The sequence below is a fragment of the Prionailurus viverrinus genome, chromosome A3 (genome assembly GCF_022837055.1).
Source record: "Prionailurus viverrinus isolate Anna chromosome A3, UM_Priviv_1.0, whole genome shotgun sequence".
Taxonomy (NCBI): Eukaryota; Metazoa; Chordata; class Mammalia; order Carnivora; family Felidae; genus Prionailurus; species Prionailurus viverrinus.
This window is the reverse complement of record NC_062563.1, coordinates 91,223,369-91,245,581: the sequence shown is the minus strand read 5'-3', so window position 1 is coordinate 91,245,581 and position 22,213 is coordinate 91,223,369. Positions and strand designations below refer to the sequence as shown.

Below are 22,213 nucleotides of genomic sequence, written 5' to 3'. Positions count from 1 at the left end.
ATCGAGGGAGAGGGCGGAATGTGGGAGGGCTCAAGGGGACCTGGGAGGGACGAAAGGAGAGGGGGGAAAGAGGGGGGGGTCCAGTCTCCCCTGGCCGAGCACTTTTTTGGGGAAGTCCTAGGACTGATCTCCAGGACCTGGACTCTTCTCCCAGCCCCTAGGTCCCCGCTCAGCCAAGGTAGGGGGAGTCACGCCGCCGCGGGAGGAAGGAGCGTTTCAGATGGGAGGATGGTGGAGGGACCACGAAAAGGGGTGATGCGGGTTAGGGTCGAGGGGAACCCAACCCACTGAGGGTTTTATCATTGTTAAAGAAGAGTGAGACACAAGGAGAGTGGAGAGAGGAGGCAGATATTTGGCGGGTGGGGGGCTGCAGGATGTTCCAAATAGGGCAGCCGCGAGAGCCCTAAGGCTGGGGGCTCCTCTGTGAGGCCCTACCCCTGGGCCCCCAAGCCAGAATGTCCCCAGAACAAAGCTTTCCTGTTGTGTTGTTTGTCTGAGTGGGGGGAAGCATGTTCGGGGGGCCTCTTGCTGGAGAGGGGCTGTTCTCAGCCCCAGACAGAGGAAAGGCCTTGGCTGAGGAGCCGATTGGCGCCCTGGGCTCCCGTTGCCCAGTGACAGCCATGGCAGTGTTGGCAGGAGGTCTGGACAACCCCACCCCACACCCCTCCCAGCTTGAGGCCTGGCCCTCCTGGGCCCCTTGAACCTGCAGGGCATGTGAGAGCCTGTGTGCTGGGTAGGGTGTGCAGGGGGTTCTCCATGTGTTCTGGTCTCTGCCCTCTCTGCCTTGGGATCTGCCCAGACAGGACTCTGGGCTTGGCTCCCATTCAGGAACCTAACTAAGATCTGAGGGTCTCCTAACCCCCCTTGCCTGCTTCTCTCCACAATCAGTAGCTGTCTGTCCTCTGTCCGAATGGCTGAATGGAATCATCTGGGTCCTTCCTGCCGCCCCTTGCCCCTCGTTGGCTCCTGCCAGTCCCTCTCCTCACCTGTTGCCCATGTCTCTCCATTGCTCTGTGGACTTGGCTCTCTCACAATCACCTTCTATCCATCTTCCACATTGTCTCTCTCTGCTGTCTCTTTCTGTTTGCTCCTGCTTTGTTCCCACAGCTTCCTTCCTCTTACATCCTGTCTGGGTCTCCCTCTTGCTCAGTCTTATCTCTTTCTCTGGACCATTCTCTGCCCTTGGTCTCTAATCACTATCTTTTGATCTCTGGGTCTCTTAGACCAATGGGTGGGGGTGATGGAGGTGCCAATGACAGAACTAGGAAAGGACGTTGTGAGACAGAACAACTGATGGGGACAGTTTTACTCTTTACAAAAGGGAGGGAGAGCCTATCTCTGGGTCTCTGTCTCTCGCCTTCCTCCCTAGTCTGCACCTCTCTCACTGTGTTTCTGCTCTTGTTTAGTTTGTTTCTTTCTCACTTAGTCCATGGGTCCCTGTCTTTCTCTCCCACCATCTCTGTCTCTGTCCTTATTCAGTGTCTCTCTTTCTCTCACGACCTCTCTCTGGAACCCAGGCCTGACTTCATCTGTGATTTCTCTTACACACTCTCTCTCTGGGGCACCCAGGCCTTCCCTGCCATGCGACCTGTCAGTATCTGGCAGCGGAGCCCATGGGGGCTGCTGCTCTGTCTGCTGTGCAGCTCATGCCTGGGATCTCCATCCCCATCCACGGCCCCCGAGAAGAGGGCTGGGAGCCAGGGGCTGCGGTTCCGGCTGGCCGGCTTCCCCAGGAAGCCCTTTGAGGGCCGAGTGGAGATACAGAGAGCTGGCGAGTGGGGCACCATCTGCGATGACGACTTCACGCTTCAGGCTGCCCACGTTCTCTGCCGAGAGCTGGGCTTCACAGAGGCCACGGGCTGGACCCACAGTGCCAAATATGGCCCTGGAACAGGTAAGCAATGCTCCATGCATGGCCTAGGTATTGTCTAAATGCAGGGAGAGGGAACACCAGGATGGCACAGGCACAGGGACCCAGGACACCAAAAACAGCCAGTGTCAAGTAAACCCATGGCTGACAAACCAATCAACACAGTTGCTTCCCAGAACTGTGTGACCTTAAGCTGGTCAGTGCCTCTCTGAACTTAAGAGGCCCTAGGTGCAAAATGACTACATGATCTCTAAGTTCCTTTTTTCTGCAGAAGTATGATTCTGCCTTGCTACATGCAAGGACAGCCCTGATACAGGTGAGCCCTGTACAGTTAAAGTACAGTTGGTTTGATGGAAAGCTGAGAACAGATAAATGATGTCTGGATATCCCAAAGCCAGAAAGGATCACAGATACTGCAGCTGACCAAATCAGATTATAGGCAAGAGCTGAAACCAACAAGCTGGAACTAAGAACAAGTATAAACTCTAAGACAAGAATGAGTGTGGCTAGTAGGGGCTTAGGAGGAATTCTGAGACCTGAGGATGCTTACATTGTAGGAGCCCGCAATGGGACTGATGGACAGAAGCTGGTGCAGTCTGCAGCTAATCCTCCACTTCCTACTGGCTGGACCACTTCTGGAATAAAGCGTCACTTGTAGTTGCCACATTTAAAGAGTGACAGTAGAGGGGCTCTTGGGTGGCTCAGTTGGTCAAGTGCCCAACTCTTAATCTCAGCTCAGGTCTTGCTCTCAGGGTCATGAGTTCAAGCCCTGTGTTGGGCTCCATGCTGGGCATGGAGCCTACTTTTAAAAAAAAGAGAGAGTAGAAAATGGATATACTTTCAGAGGAGAGCTGCCCAGATGTGAAAGACTGGAAGCCAAGTTTCAAGAGGTAATAGCTGAAGAAACCAGGGATGTTTGGTATGAAAACTAAAAGCTTTGGGTAGCAATTGCATGAAAGTTGTCTCCAAATATGAGGACAGTCATTTAGCTGACAGTCATTTAGCTGCCTGGATGGCATCGAAGGACTGAATCAGACCTTGGGGGATAGTCATAGAGAGTCACAAGGACTTTGTAATGGTTCAGTGGCCTGGTGGGGCAGGAAGTAGGTATCCCAGCAGAAACTGGGAAAGTCCTGTCAGGGTATGCATGATAGGTCCCTGCCATTGGTTGGGACAGACAGTCACATTGGGTGGAATCCCATGGCCTCTGGGGGGAATTGAATCCATCCTAACTCTGAGAAGTCAGCAATACTCATTTCAGGATGGTCCAGGCAGAGAGGAAAACAAGGGGGCAATGCAGTAACACAGACAGGGAAGACGCATGGGAGAAAGTGAAGCTGAGAAGAAAGGATCTTGGATTTCCAAGTCTCACAAATGGCTCAAACCCTTAAGCCTCCATGTATTGGCTGTGTGGTCACCCCAATTTCTTTATGTAAAATGGTGATAACACCTCTGGCAGCTCTGTTCTAAGGATAATCCTGTGCCTAACACACAACACATACTTGATTAATTGTAGCTATCATTGAATAGGTCAGGACTGATCAGAATTTCAGTGTTGACTCTTGGTTTTTTATTCACCCTACCAAATTCTTGAGTATCCCCCCGATCACAACTGACCCTCCATCAGTCCTGTGCTCCCTTTCCTATTCCCTTCCAGGGTCTCCTCTTTCACATCCCATTATCTAACCAGAAAAATGGGATCATCAGGCCAGGTGTGAGGCCTTCATGGTCACTCTCCCCCAAATCCTCACTACTTACCCTTCTCCTCCATCCTGCCTCCACAAGCCTCTCTATTCCCTCATCTCTCCCTCCACAGGCCGCATCTGGCTGGACAACCTGAGCTGCAGTGGGACTGAGCAGAGTGTGACCGAGTGTGCCTCCCGGGGCTGGGGGAACAGTGACTGTACCCATGATGAGGATGCTGGAGTCATCTGCAAGGACCAGCGCCTCCCCGGCTTCTCGGATTCTAATGTCATTGAGGTCTGCAGTTCGTACACACATACACACACACACACACACACACACACACACACACACACACACACACACCAGGATGGCCAGAGAGGGCTGTGGGGTGGTTATATGTGGTTAGAGGGGATGCTAAAAGGTAGGGGATCCTATATGCCCCATGGGATCATTTGGGTCGGTGTGAGGCTGAAGGGGTGGGGGACAAATGATAATGCTCCTAGGCATATTAAAGCCCAGGGTTGTTTTCACATTAGCATTCAAGTCACTAAACCTGGCAGGCGCCTCTCCAACTTCATCCCTGGTCCCCAGGACATCCCTTGCTCTCCCTCTCCTCAGAGGTTCCTGCTCTCCTGGAACATTTCCCTTCTTATTCTCTCCTACTTCTTCCTTCAGTGCCACTTCCTCTGTGAACTTCTCCCTCGTGCTCCGGGCCGCCTTGGCTGCTCCTTCCTCAGTTTGCTCCGCACCCTTAATCGCCTCTCAGAGCAGGACATGTCCTTCCACTCCCGTGGTTGCAGGAAAGTCAGTTCCCCACAGAGAGCAGGAGTGCCTCTCAGCCCTGTGTCAGCCCCTGCTCGCCACTGTCTTCATGGCAAGCACGCTGATCAGGGTTCCTTAAGGGTGGCAGGACAAATAAAAGTCGCTACTGAGACTCCGTCCTCTGCCTGTGGTCCCCTCCCCAGGTAGAACAGCACCTGCAAGTGGAAGAAGTGCGACTTCGGCCCGCCGTGGGGAGGGGCAGGCGGCCTCTGCCAGTGACCGAGGGACTGGTCGAAGTCAGGCTTCCCGACGGCTGGTCGCAAGTGTGTGACAAAGGCTGGAGCGCCCATAACAGCCACGTGGTCTGCGGGATGCTGGGCTTCCCTAGCGAAAAGAGGGTTAACACGGCCTTCTACAGGTGAAGGGGCGTGGGCGCCGGGGGGAACAGACTGGGATGGAGGGGTGCTCGCTAGGAAGCGGTGTCTTGACCTCTGAGAGGGTCCGGGGCTCAGGAACAGTGGGGAACTATGGAGGCCCTTTCGAAACTGGAGAGTTGAGAAACCTTGTGGAACTATGAAGGGCTCCTCAGGGCGGGTCCGAAGTGGGGCAAGCGAGGCTCCGGCTCTCTGAGGTCCGCAACCGGGGCGGGGCGAGTGGCGGCCGGTCGCGCGTCCGCACCCGTGACGCCCTCGGTTGGCAGGCAGATTCCCGGCTCCCCGGGGCGCGCGCCGAGCCTGGCGAGGCCACGCCCAGCGGCCGGCTGTGTCGCGGGCGGGTACGGTTACGGCGCGGGCGCGGCTCCGGGGCCCGACGTCCGAGTTCAAGGAGCGCGCGGCCGCGCCCTGCAGAGGCGGCGCTTGGGTGTGTCCAGCGCCGGGCTGGGCACGGGAGTCCCCGCCAGAGGGCCGAACCTTGAGGGTTGGGGAGGGCTCCTGGAGAGGTGAGGCCTGCCCCTCGGTCGCGGCCATCCTGGAGGCGCGTCCGTGAGCGCGGGAGCCCCTGGCACTCCTAGGCAAGTCTTCCAGAATATCCTTTGGCCGAGGCGCCCGACCCTCTCCAACTGCCCTGGAGCCCTGGGGTACGCACTGGCTACCAGGGTAACGAATCACACTGGTAAACTGCTCTGTGCTTACCGTGCCTCGCAACCCTGGAGCATCATATGTGGTCGTTTAGAGGAATTTGGAAATCTTTACAGTCACTCTATTTTGCAGGCTGAAATACTTTTTTTTTTCCTCTCAGCTCTTCCTAAGTTGAGTTTTGCAGAAAGACCTCTTGACATCTAGGTCAGCTTCCACTGGGCACACAACGTCAGATATCGTCTGATTAGAGCAGGGTACAGTAGAAATGCTCAACTTTGAGTAGAGCATGCCCAGATTTTGTATGCCTTTCTGTTGAGGAAACATCCCACTGTTCATATTGAACTAGTAATCATCTAAAACCAATTCAGATCTTCCTTTATCCTTGATACTAATAGAAAAGCCTATTTGAACCTAAATCTATGTTGAGTTTATTCTATTAAGTTAGTTTGATACATCATTTAAAAACCACTTAAAAGCCACAGTGAACCCATGAGATTATCTTGAATCTTGACATTATTTTCCATTTATCATCCCTCCCAGCCTCCTCTGGAAGATACACAGGATAGCTAGGTCTTCTGGCTTCATCAGAGTGACTGTTAAAATTATTGAAATGTTCAAAACCAAAGTCTAACCCTTCCTTACTCATCAAGTCTTTACTCATTACTTGTGAAATGTTTTTTTCCCACTAATTGGGAACAAACTGAACACTACAATGATGTAGCCAGCATTTCACCATTTTATCTATAATGAAATCGTGGGAGATTTTGTTAGTCTTCCTTAAAATCTAGATATATTATGTTCATGGCCATTTTCCAGCCTTCCAATTTAGAAAGCTTATCAAAAAAGGAAATCATGGCGGTTTGAGCTAACTTTTACTGAAATCCTTCTGGGTCTCTAAGCATCTCCATATTTTTTCCCCACTGTTCACAAACTTTCCATTTAATAACTTATTTTAAAATATTATTCTTTAGATTAAGGAATCCTTTTTCTTCTTTTTGAAAGTAAATACATTGTCCAACATCTAGTCTTTTCCATACTTGCTCAGATTTTCGTTGCCTTGGCTCTCAGACACACCTGAAAGTTCTTTCAGCCCCAAGGAATATACTTTATCTGGTCTGGAGACTCAAACTGTTTTAAAACAGCTGTGTGCTGTGCTCCTTTGCTATTATCTGTCTTGGAGCTATACTTCTTTCTCTGTGCTTTTTCTTTACTTTGCCTGACCCCAACATCAGGTTCTGAAAGATTTATACAATTTAAAAAGCAGGGATTTCAAGTGAAGAGGATAGCATGAACAAAGGTGAAGAGATTCATTTGGTCAGTATTTATATATTGTCTACTGTTGTAGGCACTAGGGATTCAACAGTAAACAAAACAGACAAAAATCCCTGATCTCATGGACTAGGGAAGAATCAGAAAATAGTAAAATTTTAAAATGCAAGGATGGCAAAGAGTGTAATGAATAAAAATAAAGCAGGGAAGGAGTTAGGAAGTAAAAGTGAGATTGCAATTTTAAAAAGAGCCATCAGAGAAGGCCTCTTTGAAAAGGCATCATTTGGGAAAAGATTTAAGGGAGGTGAGGGCACAATCTGTAGAAATCTAGACAAGTGTTGACAGGAAGAGGAATGATAAATGAAAAGATCCTAGGGGGCAGGGGGAGGGAGGGGAGAAGAGTCATGCTCCTGGAGGCCACTGGGGCTGCAGCTGAGTGAACAAGAGAGAAAATGATAGGAAAGGTGATGTAAGAGGGGATAGGGAAAGAATAGGAAGCCTGATTGCATAGGGCCATTTGGGAGGACTGGTGTATACTCTGTGGGAGATGAAGTTTTGAACAGAGGCATGGCATCTGACTTCCATTTTTAAAGTATTATTTTGGCTGCTTTAAGAATAGACTGTGAGGAGGGCACCTGGGTGGCTCAGTCGGTTAAGCGTCTGACCTCAGCTCAGGTCATGATCTCACCGTCTGTGAGTTCAAGCCCTGTGTTGGGCTCTGTGCTGACAGCTCAGAGCCTGGAGCCTGCTTCTGATTCTGTCTCCCTATCTCTCTGCTCCTCCCCTGTTCATTCTCTCTCTCTTTCAAAAATAATAAGCATTAACATTATATATATATATATATATATATATATATATATATATATATATATATAATAGACTGTGAGGGATACAGTAGAATCAAGGAGGCAGAGAAATTAGTTAGGAGGTTATTGTCTCCTGAAAGCCAAGTACAGAAAGTGAGGGTGATGGTGACCAGTGATAGAGATGAAAAATTATAAAATTCTGTGTATGGTTGAGGTAGAGGCGACAGGATTTGCTGATGGATTTAATGTGGTGGGAGAGGAGAGCGATTAAGGTTCACCCCAAGGTTTTGAGCCTGAGCTAAGTATGGAGATGGCCTTACTTGATAAGGAAGACAATGGGTGGAGCATGTGTTGTGTGAGGATTGGGGGGAGGGGTATTGTATACCAAGAACTTGGTTTTGGACCTGTTTAATTTTTGGATATATGACTCTAGAGTTGCTGAATAAACATATTTTAAGTCCTAAAACTGGACATCACCAAGGGAGTGAGTGTAAACAGGAAAAAAGAGATCCAAGGACTGAACAGAGAGCTTAAATGTTATGTCAGGAAGGTAAAGTGAAATGCAAACAGCAAGGTGAGGTAGAAAGAAGACCAGGTGAGCAAGGCAGCCTATAAGCCAAATAAAGCGCTTCAAGGAGGAGACAAAGAGCGCCATCACCTGAGTTGGTACTGCTGGTGGGTCTAAAAGCACAAGGACTGAGACACAAATGCTGGATTTAGCAAAACAGAGTTATTGCTGACCCTGACAAATTTGACAGTTACTAGGATATTTTTCAAAAGACAGGGGCGCCGGGGTGGCGCAGTCGGTTAAGCGTCCGACTTCAGCCGGGTCACGATCTCGCGGTCTGCGAGTTCGAGCCCCGCGTCAGGCTCTGGGCTGATGGCTCGGAGCCTCTTTCTGATTCTGTGTCTCCCTCTCTCTCTGCCCCTCCCCCGTTCATGCTCTGTCTCTCTCTGTCCCAAAAATAAATAAACGTTGAAAAAAAAAAAAAAAAGACAGTTGACTAGAGTAGAAAATTGTGCTGAGAAATAATGGAAGGAAGATCTGAATGCATAAAAGCCAGAAAATGGAACTTTTTGATGCCAGATTGGAGAGTTTGATCTTTATCTTATGGAAAAATTAAAAATAAAAGTATTTGTATGGGACAATGATAAAATAAGACCAGTGTTTTTAAAGTTTACCTGATAGTAGTGAATTGGAGGAGGAGGTTCTAGATGCCATAAGGCCAGTTAGAAGCTTGTTATAAAAACGAAGCTGATTAGGAGGGTGACAACAAAGAGAGAGAGGATGAATAGCTGAAGGATGACTGATAATAGAAAAGAAGGGAGAGACACCTGAAATGATCCTGAAGCTGCTTGAGAGAAGGATGGTGCAAGCCAACAGGCATCTCTGGGCTTCAAGTTAATATGAACTAGCTTTAGAAGTGAGCCATCCTTGGGATGTTTGAGACCCAGGAATTACCTATAGGTATGCATGGCCTGAAGTAATTTTCAGAGATCAGGAATATTTGTGTACATCTTGGAATCTGCTACTGAGTCTAGGATATGAAGGCTGGAGAAGGACACATACTAAGAACAGAGACCATTCTTAGTGAGGAGAGAGGTTGCAAGAGTCCTGAGAGTTCTGTGATGGAGATATGAGATAGGCTTCCTTTCACGGCCAATTCACACAGAGGGAGCATTCTCATGGGTGGTACAATCATAAAGGATAGATAAGATCATTTATAAAGAACTCCACCTTCCATAGAGAAAGAAGATACATCTGCTGGCTTTTAGAGGAAGCCAGTAAGATTTAAGGAATGAGAAAATCAGAATGAGGTGCGTTTATCATTTTTCAATTTGGTTTTATAGTTCTTCCCTACAACACGTGAAAGCTGTAGAATTTTAGAAGAGGAAAAGAATGTAGAGATAATTGAACCATTTACTGCCCTTTTGCAGGCAAAGAAATTGAGGTTCTAAGAGCTTAAGTGCTGAAAGCTATTTACTGAACTCCTGCTATTTGCAAAGCACTGTGCAAGGTGCTGAGAACACAGAGGTGCTGAGAGATCATGGAAGACCTCACAGACTACACTAAGGATTTGGGTCTTTATGCTAAAAGCAATGGGAAGCGACTGAAGTGTTTTCATGAGCAGGGCTGTAAGAGGACATGATCAGGTTTGTGGCCCCAAAAAACCACTCTGCATTTCTGAGAATGGTGTGGAGAAGAACAAGAGTGAGTGGATTGAAGAGATGTTTAGGAAGTAATACTGACATGACTTGGTTCTGGACTGACTTTGGGAACCAAAGACGAGAAGTATCAAGTTGACTCCTAGGTTTCTAGGGTGGATTTTGCTGAAAGAATTACAGGTTTATTTTTTGCACCTATATTACATTTTAGAAACATTAGGAAGGCAGGGGCGCCCGGGAGGCTCAGTTGGTTGAGCATCTGACTCTTGGTTTCAGCTCAGGTCATGATCTTGTGGTTTGTGAGTTGGAGCCGCCACCCACTGGGCTCTGTGCTGACAGCATGGAGCCTGCTTGGGATACTCTCTCCCCTCTCTCTCTGCCCCTACCCTGCTGACACTCTCTCTTTCTCTCAAAATAAACTTTAAAATTAAAAAAAAAAAAAAGGCAATGGACTATACCAGGTTAGGTGTAAATGGGAACATATAAAGAGAGGATGTGGAGTGAGAAGAATGCCTTAGGGCTCCAAAAATGTAAGTGACTAGCTAGAGGAGGAACATGCAAAGAAGACCAAGAGAGAGCAACTGGAATGAGGAATCAAACCAGACTCATAGTGTTAGGACAGCCAAGGAGGAAGAGAAGGACAGAACAGCAGTGTGAGATGCTACCAAAAGGGGAACATGATGAAAACTGAAGCTGTCTACTGGATCTATTCTCGCAGAGTGATGGGGAAAACCAGAAAGGAGTGGGTTAAGGAATGAGTGGTAAGAGATAAGATATAGAAGTGGAGCACTGACAACTCTTGACAATTTTTTCTATGAAGAGGAAGGGAGATATGGGGTGGAGGGTGTGTATATGGGCGTGTGTGTCGGAGAGATCGGAACAGGTTTAAAATGACTCAGTTGAGGAGAGATTGTATTCGACCTCCCAATTTAGGAGAAAAAAGATCCTAAAGGATGGAATTCAGAAACCTTTTGGGGGAGTGGTCTTGGAGGAGAGAGATGGGTGGATAAGAAAAGGTGATGCTGACGCGGGTAGGTTTTTATGTTTGATGGCTGAAGGAACAAATTGTAAGGGGAAACAAGCACATTTGTGAATGTGCAAGTGTAAATCAAAACAAGTATCAATACTAGTATTAAATAAGTACCAGATCCTTAATATAATCTATATTGTACTTTATTATATATATATATATATATATATGTAAAATCATATGTACCATATGATGTATAATATAAAACCTTATAAATAGAGAAGAGGTACTTCCAAGATCTAGATAATACTACATTTTTTATGCTTATGTATTTTAAGAGAGAGAGAGAGGGAGAGCATGAAAGCATGTATGCAAGGGGAGGAGGGGCAGAGAGAGAGAGAGAGGGAGAGAGAAAATCTCAAGGAGACTCCATGCTGACAGCATGGGACTTGATCCCACGAACCATGGGATCATAACCTAAGCCAAAATCAGGAGTTTGACACTTAACTGAGCCACCCAGGCATCCCTAGATAATACTACATTTTTCTGAGTACTAGTTGGAGGATCAAGGTAATCTTGAAAGAAAACATAAAATACATTTCATTTTAGACATATCTGAGAAAAAGACATTTGGAGAAAAAGTTTCACCCTATACTTATATGATGAAAGGTTCTAAACTCTTAGTAATGTCTCAGGAAAGGGACCTGAAACTTATTGTGCACTCTTTCCAAGGAATGTTGGACACAGTGGATATTTTGGCAAAAAGACCAACTAAATCCATCCTCAGGAAGAAGCCAGGGCAGGAAATACCAAGCAACTTCAGAGCTGTTTCAAATCTGTTTATGAACATCCAGTGCATCTGCACACAGTATACTATGTCCAGATATGACTCCTCAGGAGAAACAAGAGTAGGAACGTGTTTAAAGAAAGAATAACTAAGATGATAACAGGGAGTCTCATAAACTTAGAAGAACAGACAGACAAAACCTGCATTCATCTATACATAGTTGGACAGAACGAAGAGGGGGCAAGAAAAGTCTTTGAAATCAAAAGGAGAATGAGAGGAGAAACAGACCTAGTTTCCAGACCTTAGACTTAAGCCAACCTCTTGAAAAATAAAATAGGTCAAATATTTAGGCCAATTAAAAAGAAATAAAGTTTTAGAACTTATTTCTCTGGACGTAAGTTTGGGAGCTGAGCTTGGTTTGTAAATGACTAAAGCATATGGGATTTAATTTGGGCAGGAAGGATGCTGTCATCCTAAACCACCTGGCTTCATGCTCCCCAGTCAAATCAAGTTACTGTCCTTGGACATCCAGCCTTGGTGCTTGGTCCTAATTCACTGGCCTCAGACATGGAAATTCCAGAAGTCAAAGAGCATCCAAGAATAAAAGACAGTCAGCCTCCCTATGACCAGACCAGTTCTCTCTCCTTGCCGGGTCAGTCTGGCGATCTTAACAATCCTAACATCCTTCTACTTACACACTTCCCCATAGACCTCCCCGGAGGTTTAGATCAACCCTGATATTGCCCCTAGTCCCCATCACTCACTACCCTAGTGTAATTTCTGTGCGTGCTAGTACAGGGGCTCTATCAGCCTGAGTCCATGAATTTCACTACCGTTCATCAGTGTGGTTATGTGCGCGTGAGGCCAGACAGCTGTGAAGGGTAAAGCCTCGGGAGTATCTGATGTTATAACATCTTGTTGACTTTCCAATTTTCCTGTTGGAAAAGAAGTTTGCCCCTGGCTGCACCAGCCTTTCCCACTTGGTTCTAGACTGATTTTGACTCTGCTATTGTCTTATCCTCACAGAAAGTTGAGGAAGCGAGCGGCCAAAGCCTCGGCCCGACGCCCCAAGCCCCTTGGAAGGTAATGGGGCAAGAGCCCCGGGACCTCCTGCTCGCCCCTGAGGCCCCAGGAGGTGGATGGATGGAAGGCAGCCTATCCATGTCCATCCCGGAACCCAAGCTGATGAATTAGGGATGTAACTGCACAATGGCCATTCCAGGGGAGGTAGGGAAGGGAAGGGGAGGCAGGCATGGGGATGGGCAAGCTTTGACCTTAGGGTGTACAAAGAGGAAATAATGTAGGAATGGCTGAGGAGAAGCCTTCTCATCTTTATGCTTCCCCCAAATAGCTTGGACTCCAGCCTCAACCACCTGCATGCTTCCTACCCCCCTTAATTCAGTTCACCCACATTCCCATTCTCTCTCCTCCTTTTACCTTGTATCCCCTTCTCCCGTCAGCCCCTGGACTGACTAGATTTTTCATCACTGTGGTTGAATTCAGAGTGCAACAGGAGTTCCTAAAGTAGAGTTCAGTGGTGTGCAGCCGTCAGTGTGTGGAATACCTGGCCCCCTTCACTTTACTCCTTCCCACACTCTGCATAAAGTGTCCTTCCCGGAAACAGGAAAAAAAAAAAAAAAAAAAAACAGAAAACAAAACGCTCTACCTTTCCTGGGCCACGTACCTAACCACTACCTCCACTAACTTCTTTCTCCTTTTTTCAGACCAATCACCAAGCTTAAAGTCAAACCCAAACCCCGAGTGGGCAGGGGATCAATCAAGAGGTAAATGAAGTTCAGGCTGGGTGTGAGGAGAGGGAGAGTGCAGAGTGATGATGAGTCAGGGCAATTGAGCTGTGGTCAGGAAGGGGTCTAAGAGGCCCCCACCTAGAGGTGGAGGGGTGGCAGTAGCTATTAGAAACCACCTTCCAGATGAGTCACTGAAACATAAAGTGATGCTGGGCCTTATCCTTGTTTCTGGGGAATTATGCTTATCACAGGATTTTTGAAAGTCTTGATAGAAGTTCATCCACTGAACTCCTGTTCCACAGGCTTGTTTATCTTCTCCCAGTGAATTCTAGCAGACACTCTAGCACTTTCTCCTTCAGATGCCATCCTTGCCTCTCCCCCAAGAAGTTAAGTTTGCCTAAGGGATCAATGTTCCCATCTTAACTTTATTTTTTAAAAATAGGTGCTACCAGCTTGGAGGTAAGACTCAGGATTCCCTCTGGAAACTTTGCCAGGGATGGGTTCAGATTATAACCCCTGTGTCTCTGGCCCAGTTGACACAATTAGGCTCCCAGTTCCATAATTTTCCTTGTGGGGTCCTTCAGAACCGAAGGGAGTGGAAAGCTTCCAACGCCACTGATTACCTCTCACTAGGCTTCCAAAGGCCATTTGCACATGAGAAGTCTCCCTGATAACTTCTTCAGCAGTGGCTGAGACACAGAGAATTCATCCCTTTCTTCTGTCCCCTCCTCTCTTCTGCACATTCTGGGATCACCCAGTGGTTCCCTGGTGGCCCTCCTTCTCCAGCTCCTCCTTGTGGTGGCTTCGGAGGAGCTTGGAATTTGAGAGTACTCTTGTAGTACCTTCTAGCTAAGGGTCATCTGTGCCCAATATAGCCATGCTCTGGCCTTCCCTGGACGCCAAATTCAAGGGCACACTGCTGTTTTTACTGTGTTCCTTGTGGGGAAATGGGAGGAGGGAGTTTAGAAGAGCAAGATCTTTTTCCTGTGGTGGCCTCTTTGACTTTTATTTTCAGCAAAACAGGACTTTGGGAGAGTACCTGATCTGTTTGAGCTTCAGAATCCACTGATCCTGAGCTTCCAAAGGTATTCTGTAAAGTCTCCAGGCTTGTCTGTTGTGCTTATGTTTCCTCCTCTCTGCATCTTCCTAGGCAATGACTTTGAGTTGTCATAACCTTCCTTCCTCTGACATCAAGTGATGGTCACATTACTGAAATAGTTCATTGCCAGGCCAGCCTCACAGGCCCATACCACCAATAGCAACCCTCCTCTCTGGGCACTGCTCTCACCACGCGCCTCACTGCCATCTCTTACTCCGTTGGTGTCAATACACCAGGCCCCTCCTTCTCTCAAGGCATCTCTCTGAAGGGTTTCCAAGGTTTAACATCTCTAGTTTAGTCCCATTTCCATGCTTGGATGGCTACAGAACATTCTTTCTGTTATGTTTAAATTGCAGAAGCATGGACTACCTCATTAAAGTCCAGCTCAGGTCTGGAGAGACCGCTACCATTCTGTTGTGCATATTCTCTCCTTCTCTGGTCACGTGGACTAACTTTTGTCTGTCTTGCATTTGTACATCTTCATTCCCACATGTGCCAGCCCCAGTCCTTCCCTATGTCCACCTTCTGGTATAATCTTCTCATAACTACCCATCATATTCTGGCCTGGAAGACCCTCTAGCCTCTGAGAAGCCATTTAGACCCAAGACTTACTCAGTGCTTTGCATCCTGACTCATTCAGTTATTTCAGCCTCAGCATAACAGAAGGATGTGCTCACGCTGGTTCTTCAGGCTTCCTGTTTGTGTCAGCTACTCCCTCCTGCCCATCTCTTCTAGCTGGGCAGTCCTGGCTTCTCACTCTCTTTGCACAGCAGCCTCAGCCTCAGCCTTCGTTAGGGCCAGCAGCCTGAAGCCATTTGGAGCAAGGTTTCTGTCAGGCAAGTCAAGACTAGCTGTCTACTCATAGTGGTCTTTGGCTGCAGGTCCCCAAGGACCCTCCTATCTGGGTAATCTGGGCTCTTTCAGCCTGGAAACTTGCCATTCCCTTTGTCTCTAAGGAGGGAAACAGCAGAAAAGAAGGGAAGAAGAAGGGATAAAATGGTCATGAAAGGTTGGGGGATGGTGGAGGCATGGAGGGGAGGAGGGTTGTCGGCAAAGAGGCAGGAGCATTGTTTTACCCTACTGCACCCCACTCCTGTCCCCCCAGGCTGCTGGCCCAGCGGCAGCAACACTCCTTTGGTCTGCATGGGGTGGCGTGCGTGGGCACGGAGGCCCACCTCTCCCTCTGCTCCTTGGAGTTCTATCGTGCCAATGACACCACCAGGTGCCCTGGGGGGGCCCCTGCGGTGGTGAGCTGTGTGCCAGGCCCTCTCTACGCAGCATCCAGTGGCCAGAGGAAGCAACAACAGTCGAAGCCTCAGGGGGAGGTGTGTGAGACAGTGACTATAACCTTCCCCACCCCAGGTGGAGAACCCCTTAGCCTAGCCAGCCCCTGACTTAGCACAGCCCTGACCTTTGAGGACAGAGAGGAACCTCTCAGGGGGTGGGCCACAGACCTGAGACCACCCCCTCCCTCCCACCAGAATCTCCTTTATCACCCAGGTCTACTTAGCCCTCTCTGTGCTGATGTTTCCATTCACTGCTTTGGGCACATCTCTCTCCTCTATAGACCCGAGTGCGTCTAAAGGGTGGGGCCCACCCTGGAGAGGGCCGGGTAGAAGTCCTGAAGGCCAGCACATGGGGCACAATCTGTGACCGCAAGTGGGACCTGCAGGCAGCCAGCGTGGTGTGTCGGGAGCTGGGCTTCGGGAGTGCTCGAGAGGCTCTGAGTGGTGCCCGCATGGGGCAGGGTGAGGGGGATGAAAATGGGAGGAAGAGGGAAGGAGGAGGTACACACTCTCCCGGGGGGTGGTGTATGGTCCTTGGGAAGGAGACCCCTGGGCAGACAATGAAGGTCCAGTTATAACCTCCTGATCTTTGACCTCTGACCCTAGGCATGGGTGCCATCCACTTAAGTGAGGTTCGATGCTCTGGACAGGAACCCTCCCTCTGGAGGTGCCCCCACAAGAACATCACAGCCGAAGACTGTTCCCATAGCCAAGATGCTGGAGTCCGATGCAACCTGCCCTACACTGGGGTAGAGACCAAGGTCAGTTATCTTCCCGATTTAGTCCAGAAATCTCGCATCCTATCCAGTCCTGGTCATGATCTGCAGCCTGACAGCTTCCCAGCCCACTGTCCCAGGCCCCTGCCATCCTACAACTCCCACCTGATGCCCCCACTTGCTAGCCTTTATGTGCCTCTGAATCACCCTTCAGCCACATACCTGTTATAGGCTCCCACTACCCCTCCCCAAAAGCTTACCCGGAACTTCCATTGTGTCACTACAGATCCGACTCAGTGGGGGCCGCAGCCAACACGAGGGGCGAGTGGAGGTGCAAATAGGGGGACCTGGGTCCCTTCGCTGGGGGCTCATCTGTGGGGATGACTGGGGGACACTGGAGGCCATGGTGGCCTGTAGGCAACTTGGACTGGGCTATGCCAACCATGGCCTGCAGGTGAGTGGGAAGGAAAGGGAAACCAACACGATTGCCTCCGAAGCCTGTGTTTGGGGCAGAGGACTATGGAAATGAGTCCCGTGGACCAAGAGGCTGGATGGTGGGGGTCTCACAGAAACACCAACATATGTCCCCAGGAGACCTGGTACTGGGACTCAGGGAATATAACAGAGGTGGTGATGAGTGGAGTGCGCTGCACAGGGTCTGAGCTGTCCCTGGACCAGTGTGCTCATCATGGCACCCACATTGCCTGCAAGAGAACAGGAACCCGCTTCACTGCTGGAGTCATCTGTTCCGAGAGTGAGTGAAGGATAAGGTGATGCAAGCCAGGGAAGGGAAGCTCTGGGCCACCCCCTTTGAGGGAAAAAGAGAGCCATAATCTGGAGGGGTGCTCCTTCCCTATGAAGAAGCAGCCTCTCACACTCTACAGGGGGAGCAGAAGCACCCCCATCTGTCTCCACCCCTCAGCAGTGACTTCCAACACTCTGCTCCCTTCCATGTGCAGCTGCATCAGACCTGCTGCTGCACTCAGCACTGGTGCAGGAGACCGCCTACATCGAGGACCGGCCCCTACACATGCTGTACTGTGCTGCAGAAGAGAACTGCCTGGCCCGCTCAGCCCGCTCAGCCAACTGGCCTTATGGCCACAGGCGTCTGCTCCGATTCTCCTCCCAGATCCACAACCTGGGACGAGCTGACTTCAGGCCCAAGGCCGGGCGCCACTCCTGGGTGTGGCACGAGTGTCATGGGTGAGAGGGTCAAGTAGAAGGGCAAGGTCACTGGAGATGGGGCAAGCCTGCCGGGGGCAGGGACGAAAACAGGGGTTCCCTTGTCCCCACAGGCATTACCACAGTATGGACATCTTCACTCACTATGATATCCTGACCCCCAATGGCACCAAGGTGGCTGAGGGCCACAAAGCTAGTTTCTGTCTAGAAGACACCGAATGTCAGGAGGGTGAGTTGGGCCTAGACCAGACTCCGGTATCTCCATCCCACAGCCTTGCCTCACACTGACATATGCCAATCCCTCTCAGATGTCTCCAAGAGGTATGAGTGTGCTAACTTTGGAGAGCAGGGCATTACCGTGGGTTGCTGGGATCTTTACCGGCATGACATCGACTGCCAGTGGATTGACATCACAGATGTGAAGCCAGGAAACTACATTCTGCAGGTGCCTGGGGCCTGAGATCCAGCTGGCAAGTGGGAGGAGTGTTTGTTAAAGATTTGAAGACTGCAACTGGTCAAATTGACTTTCTCCCACTCACAGGTGGTCATCAACCCCAATTTTGAAGTAGCAGAAAGTGACTTCACCAACAACGCAATGAAGTGTAACTGCAAATATGATGGACATCGCATCTGGGTGCACAACTGCCACATTGGTATTTGATGGGAAGAGCAGCCCAAAGAGACTGGGGGATGGGAAGGAAAGGCCTTCATTCTCTTCTCCCAAAGTCGGTTCTATATCTTCCCACCCTCCTCTGGATCTCCCAGCCTCTCCACTTCTACTCACCCTTCCCCACAATGGGTCCGTTTCCCTGCCTAAACTGCCCATTCACCTTGCAGGTGATGCCTTCAGTGAAGAGGCCAACAGGAAGTTTGAGCGCTACCCTGGCCAGACCAGCAACCAGGTCATCTAAGGTGCTGCCACCCTCCTCTGAAAACCACCACTGGCCCCTAATGGCAGGGGTCTGAGGCTGCCATTACCTCAGGAGCTTACCAAGGAACCCCTGATGTCAGCAGGCCAGCCATGCTCATCCAGTGTGTGCTATGGATGTGGAAACATCAAAACGAAGTTATTGCCCTCCTTCCTACGCCAGCTGCCGGATCTGTGGCCAAGCATGGGGAATTTTTGCTCCCAGGCCCAGCACTGAGTGAAGCACACTACAAAGAGCAGCACCTGATTGACTGCCCAGAACAACAGACAGCAGGAGCTCATTTTCTCAAATAGGGAGGTCAGAATGGTCAGCTCCAGTATCTCCCCTCCGTTCAGGGGGAATACAGCTTTACCTCTAGCCTCTTCATGGGGAAAAAGATCAGTACCCCCCGCCCCGCCCTTATTTTTGACTATAACATGATGCTAGGTATAATTTTATTTTATATAAAAAGCATTTGTGTGATTCCTCAGAGCCCAGGGATTGGTGCTGGTGGTTGGAGGGACCTGCCCCCCACTGGTTCATTTAATCCTCTGTCCAGGTACCCTCAGAGCCTAGGCCAGGAAAGCCAGGTGGAAATCAGAGCAGGAACCTCAGAGTCCTGCTGACCCACTCATTCTGTGACTTCAGGGGTCACATATAAGGTCAATGTTTCTGGTCCCCGCCGGATGCGCACTGCCAGCTGGGATTGGGTTCGAACAGCTTCATAAATATCTTCAGCATTTTGTACCAGCTGCTCCCCAATGGCCAAGATCACATCACCTGGCCGTAGACCAGCCCTATGGTGAAAGATGGACAGAGAGAGAAAGGAGGGACTAGACAGCCCAGTTCAAGGGCACATGCACACTTCACCCATCCCCACCTCACAATGCAGTCTCTCCCTCACCGGTGGGCAGGGGAGTCCAGGATGACTTTATGGATGAGCACACCATGCTGAACATCAGGGAAGCTTGGTTCTCGAAGCTGTAGTTCAGCAAGGATGCTGAAAGGACATAGATCACCCTGTTAACCACACCAAGGCACTCTCCCTTGGGTTCACCTCAAATCTCTCATCAACACACTGACAATCGTATAGACAAGGGCATGCACTAGATACTCCAGATACAAAGGCAATTCACTTTCTGCCTTCTCGAAGTTAGGAAGTAGGACATGTATGTAAAAAGTAACTAATTCCAAATGACACACACTACTAAATAACACTAATGTCATTCTAGAATTCTAAGGGAAGCTTTAAGGAGAGAGTAGAACTTAACTTGGGTGTAGAAGCATGGTTCTGGTATTTAACCATATAAAGCAAGAATAACATAAATAAAAACATGAGAGTAGGAAATCAGGTTGGCTGAAACAGAGTATATTCATGGAAGAAGCCAGGTCTGGAAGGCCGAACTGGAGACAAATGGAAAATGGCCCCTGAACACCAGGTTAATGGACTGAAGTTTTTAAAGCAGCAGCAGGATGAAATCAATCTGGTAGCAGGTGTGCAAAATGGATTGGAGTGAGAAAGTCAATATGATGAGAGAGGACAGCTCTTCTGATAGCCCCACGCATGAGGCAACTCATCTTAGATAAAGATAAAATTGGTAACAAAGTTCAACGGGGATGCTAGTTGCCCACCATTGAGTACACTGGTAGTCCTACAGGTCACTACTTTTAAAGTTCATACCTGGGAGTCAGGGTCAGCATCATCACCCCAATGTAGCGGCGCTGGGACCCACTGATTCCAAACCAGGAATCTGTGATGGAGGGACAAATGAGCCTCATTCGGCTACATCCTTCCCTCCCCTCCCTTTCCTCCCAACAGACCCCCACCATCCCCCTCCCCACACTTCACCCCTCCCCCTTCTCCAGCAAGGCCCAGTGAATGCCCTTCCCACCACTTAAAGGAATCCCTTTCCCCCTAAGCCAGGCTCACTCTTCTTTTCCCCACGATGCAGAAACTCTCGAAGGCGATCAGAAGGGATAGCAAAGGAGATTCCAGCTGTGACCTTCATGGTATTCACTCCGATCACCTCCCCATCCTGCAGGGATAGAGCCCACTATTCCCTAGCCCAAATAAATAGTAGGAGATGGAGATACCTGAACAAGAGTAGCAGGAAGTATTGGGGAGTTGGGGAGATCTGGTTGGATTTTGGGAGATAACCAACAGGAGACTGCTCAGAAACTTGACCAAACATCGTTGAATTAGGGAACACACACCCCTTCTCACACTGACCTGGAGCAGGGATTCTTGGAAAGAAGGATGTCCCACTCACCAGGTTAACCAGAGGACCTCCAGAGTTTCCAAACTGCAGGACAAGGACAAAATATGGAAGAGATCCAGGGACTCTATGCCTGGGGGCATAACCAGGATGTAGGCACTTTCTCCAAATTCTCTCTTTTCCCAGCCCAGCCACAGTGGCCACATATGTGCAGCCCAACCTCTGTATATAAACTCGTCCACCAGCTATCACAGTTGGTGCCTGCCCCACACAGCCTTTCCCCCAACCCCCAACCTAGTTTGCCATTTTTCTCATATCAGGACGCACATCAATAGCTGCATCAGTCTGGATGTATTCCACATTGGTTTGGGGGAGGCCCAGGTCTCTGGCTGGACGCTGAGCAGAGCTGACAATGCCAGAAGTGATCGTGTTCTGCAGTGCAAAGGGACTTCCCATGGCAACAACAAACTCTCCTTGCCGGACATCGGCTGAGCGTCCCAGGGGTAGGGTGGGGAGAGGTTCCTAAGAGAGAATGGGAATAAGAGACCTGTCGTCTAGATATGTGAGCAAATTCACAGTCCCAACCAGACCCGGCCTGCCTAGACCCCCACCTTAGTCTGAATCCTCAGCGTGGCAATGTCTGCCACAGGATCCACAGCTGTGACCATGGCCTCATACGTGTCGCCGCTAAGCAGCCTCACACGGACTCGGCGCCGATCAGCCACCACATGAGCGTTCGTTACGATGAGCCCGTCGGCAGCCACCACGAATCCTGAGCCATTCGAGATAGGGACTTCGCGGCCGGAGAAAGGGTGCCTAGGATGGGGGTAAAGCAAGGATGTGAGGAGACTCAGACACCTAGCTCGCCCGCCCCTTAGCCCGCGGCTGGGTGCCTCCTGCCCTTCCCCACCGTTACCGGCCCAAGATCTCGATATAAACCACGGCAGGTGCTGTCTTCTCCACCACGTCTGCGATGAAGTTGTACTGGCTCCGGGGAGAGGTGGGCGGTGAGCCAAGGACCGAAGCGAGGACCGCTGGAGGACCCCGACCCCCGCCCCACAATAACAACAGCACTGCCCCCCCAGCGCCCAGCGCTACCGCCAGCCATATGCGCGGACGGGTTCCAGGAGTCTCTGAGACCTCCCGGGTCTTGAGATCCGGGGGCCCTGCAGTCAGCCGTGCTCGGGAATCCGAAGTCCCCGACGTCAGACACGTCCGTGGTTCAGGGACCCCCCCAGACAACCGGGCCCAGAGACTGGGGGTCCCATAAGTCACTCGGGCCCGAGGGTCAGGAGTTCCTGACGTCAGCAAGGCCCGGAGGTCAGGGGTCAACAGGGGCCCCTTCCCCCAGGGAACCCCCCCCAAAGCCCGCCATCCCCAGAGGTTCCAGCCTGCACCCCGCCCCGCCCTCAGTGCAGCCATCAGCTCCGCCTCGGCTGCCTCTTCGCCCGCCCTACACAGAGGCGGTGCCCTGGACGCGAGCTGGCGGACAGCGGGACGCGGAGCACGCCGGTACCTGAAGTCCTTCAGAAGTGCACGCCGGGACCCAGGATTCCGGGAGGCCGACTCCGCCTCCGCCCCGTGAATGCTGGGAATTGTGGTCCCCGCGGGACGCGAGTCCTGAGGTGGCCCAAGGGCCCGCGAGGCATGCTGGGACCGCTAG

At 50.1% G+C, this 22,213-nt stretch overlaps 2 protein-coding genes across 7 annotated transcripts; one reads left to right on the top strand and one right to left on the bottom strand.

The window, feature by feature from the left end:
- Window positions 1-65: 65 nt before the first annotated feature.
- On the top strand, window positions 66-18,797 carry LOXL3 (lysyl oxidase like 3). 5 transcript variants are annotated; one of them, XM_047851310.1, is made up of 16 exons: window positions 66-178; window positions 1,570-1,894; window positions 3,687-3,850; window positions 4,522-4,736; window positions 12,422-12,478; window positions 13,120-13,179; window positions 15,348-15,567; window positions 15,810-15,990; window positions 16,135-16,289; window positions 16,531-16,698; window positions 16,836-16,998; window positions 17,204-17,447; window positions 17,540-17,655; window positions 17,735-17,871; window positions 17,968-18,079; window positions 18,264-18,797. In XM_047851310.1, the coding sequence occupies exons 2-16, from the start codon at window positions 1,582-1,584 to the stop codon at window positions 18,335-18,337; spliced, it is 2,379 nt and encodes a 792-aa protein (XP_047707266.1). In that variant the 5' UTR covers window positions 66-178; window positions 1,570-1,581; the 3' UTR covers window positions 18,338-18,797. The 5 variants fall into 5 exon arrangements, with proteins under 5 accessions (XP_047707266.1, XP_047707264.1, XP_047707265.1 ...); XM_047851308.1 differs by having other exon boundaries at window positions 75-1,894; XM_047851309.1 differs by lacking the exons at window positions 12,422-12,478; window positions 13,120-13,179 and having other exon boundaries at window positions 76-1,894.
- On the bottom strand, window positions 18,773-22,163 carry HTRA2 (HtrA serine peptidase 2). 2 transcript variants are annotated; one of them, XM_047851329.1, is made up of 8 exons: window positions 21,467-22,163; window positions 21,162-21,366; window positions 20,878-21,072; window positions 20,605-20,637; window positions 20,265-20,370; window positions 20,016-20,085; window positions 19,239-19,334; window positions 18,773-19,131 (listed from the first exon to the last, which is right to left on the bottom strand). In XM_047851329.1, the coding sequence occupies exons 1-8, from the start codon at window positions 21,970-21,972 to the stop codon at window positions 18,966-18,968; spliced, it is 1,377 nt and encodes a 458-aa protein (XP_047707285.1). In that variant the 5' UTR covers window positions 21,973-22,163; the 3' UTR covers window positions 18,773-18,965. The 2 variants fall into 2 exon arrangements, with proteins under 2 accessions (XP_047707285.1, XP_047707286.1); XM_047851330.1 differs by lacking the exon at window positions 20,265-20,370 and having other exon boundaries at window positions 20,565-20,637.
- Window positions 22,164-22,213: the final 50 nt, after the last annotated feature.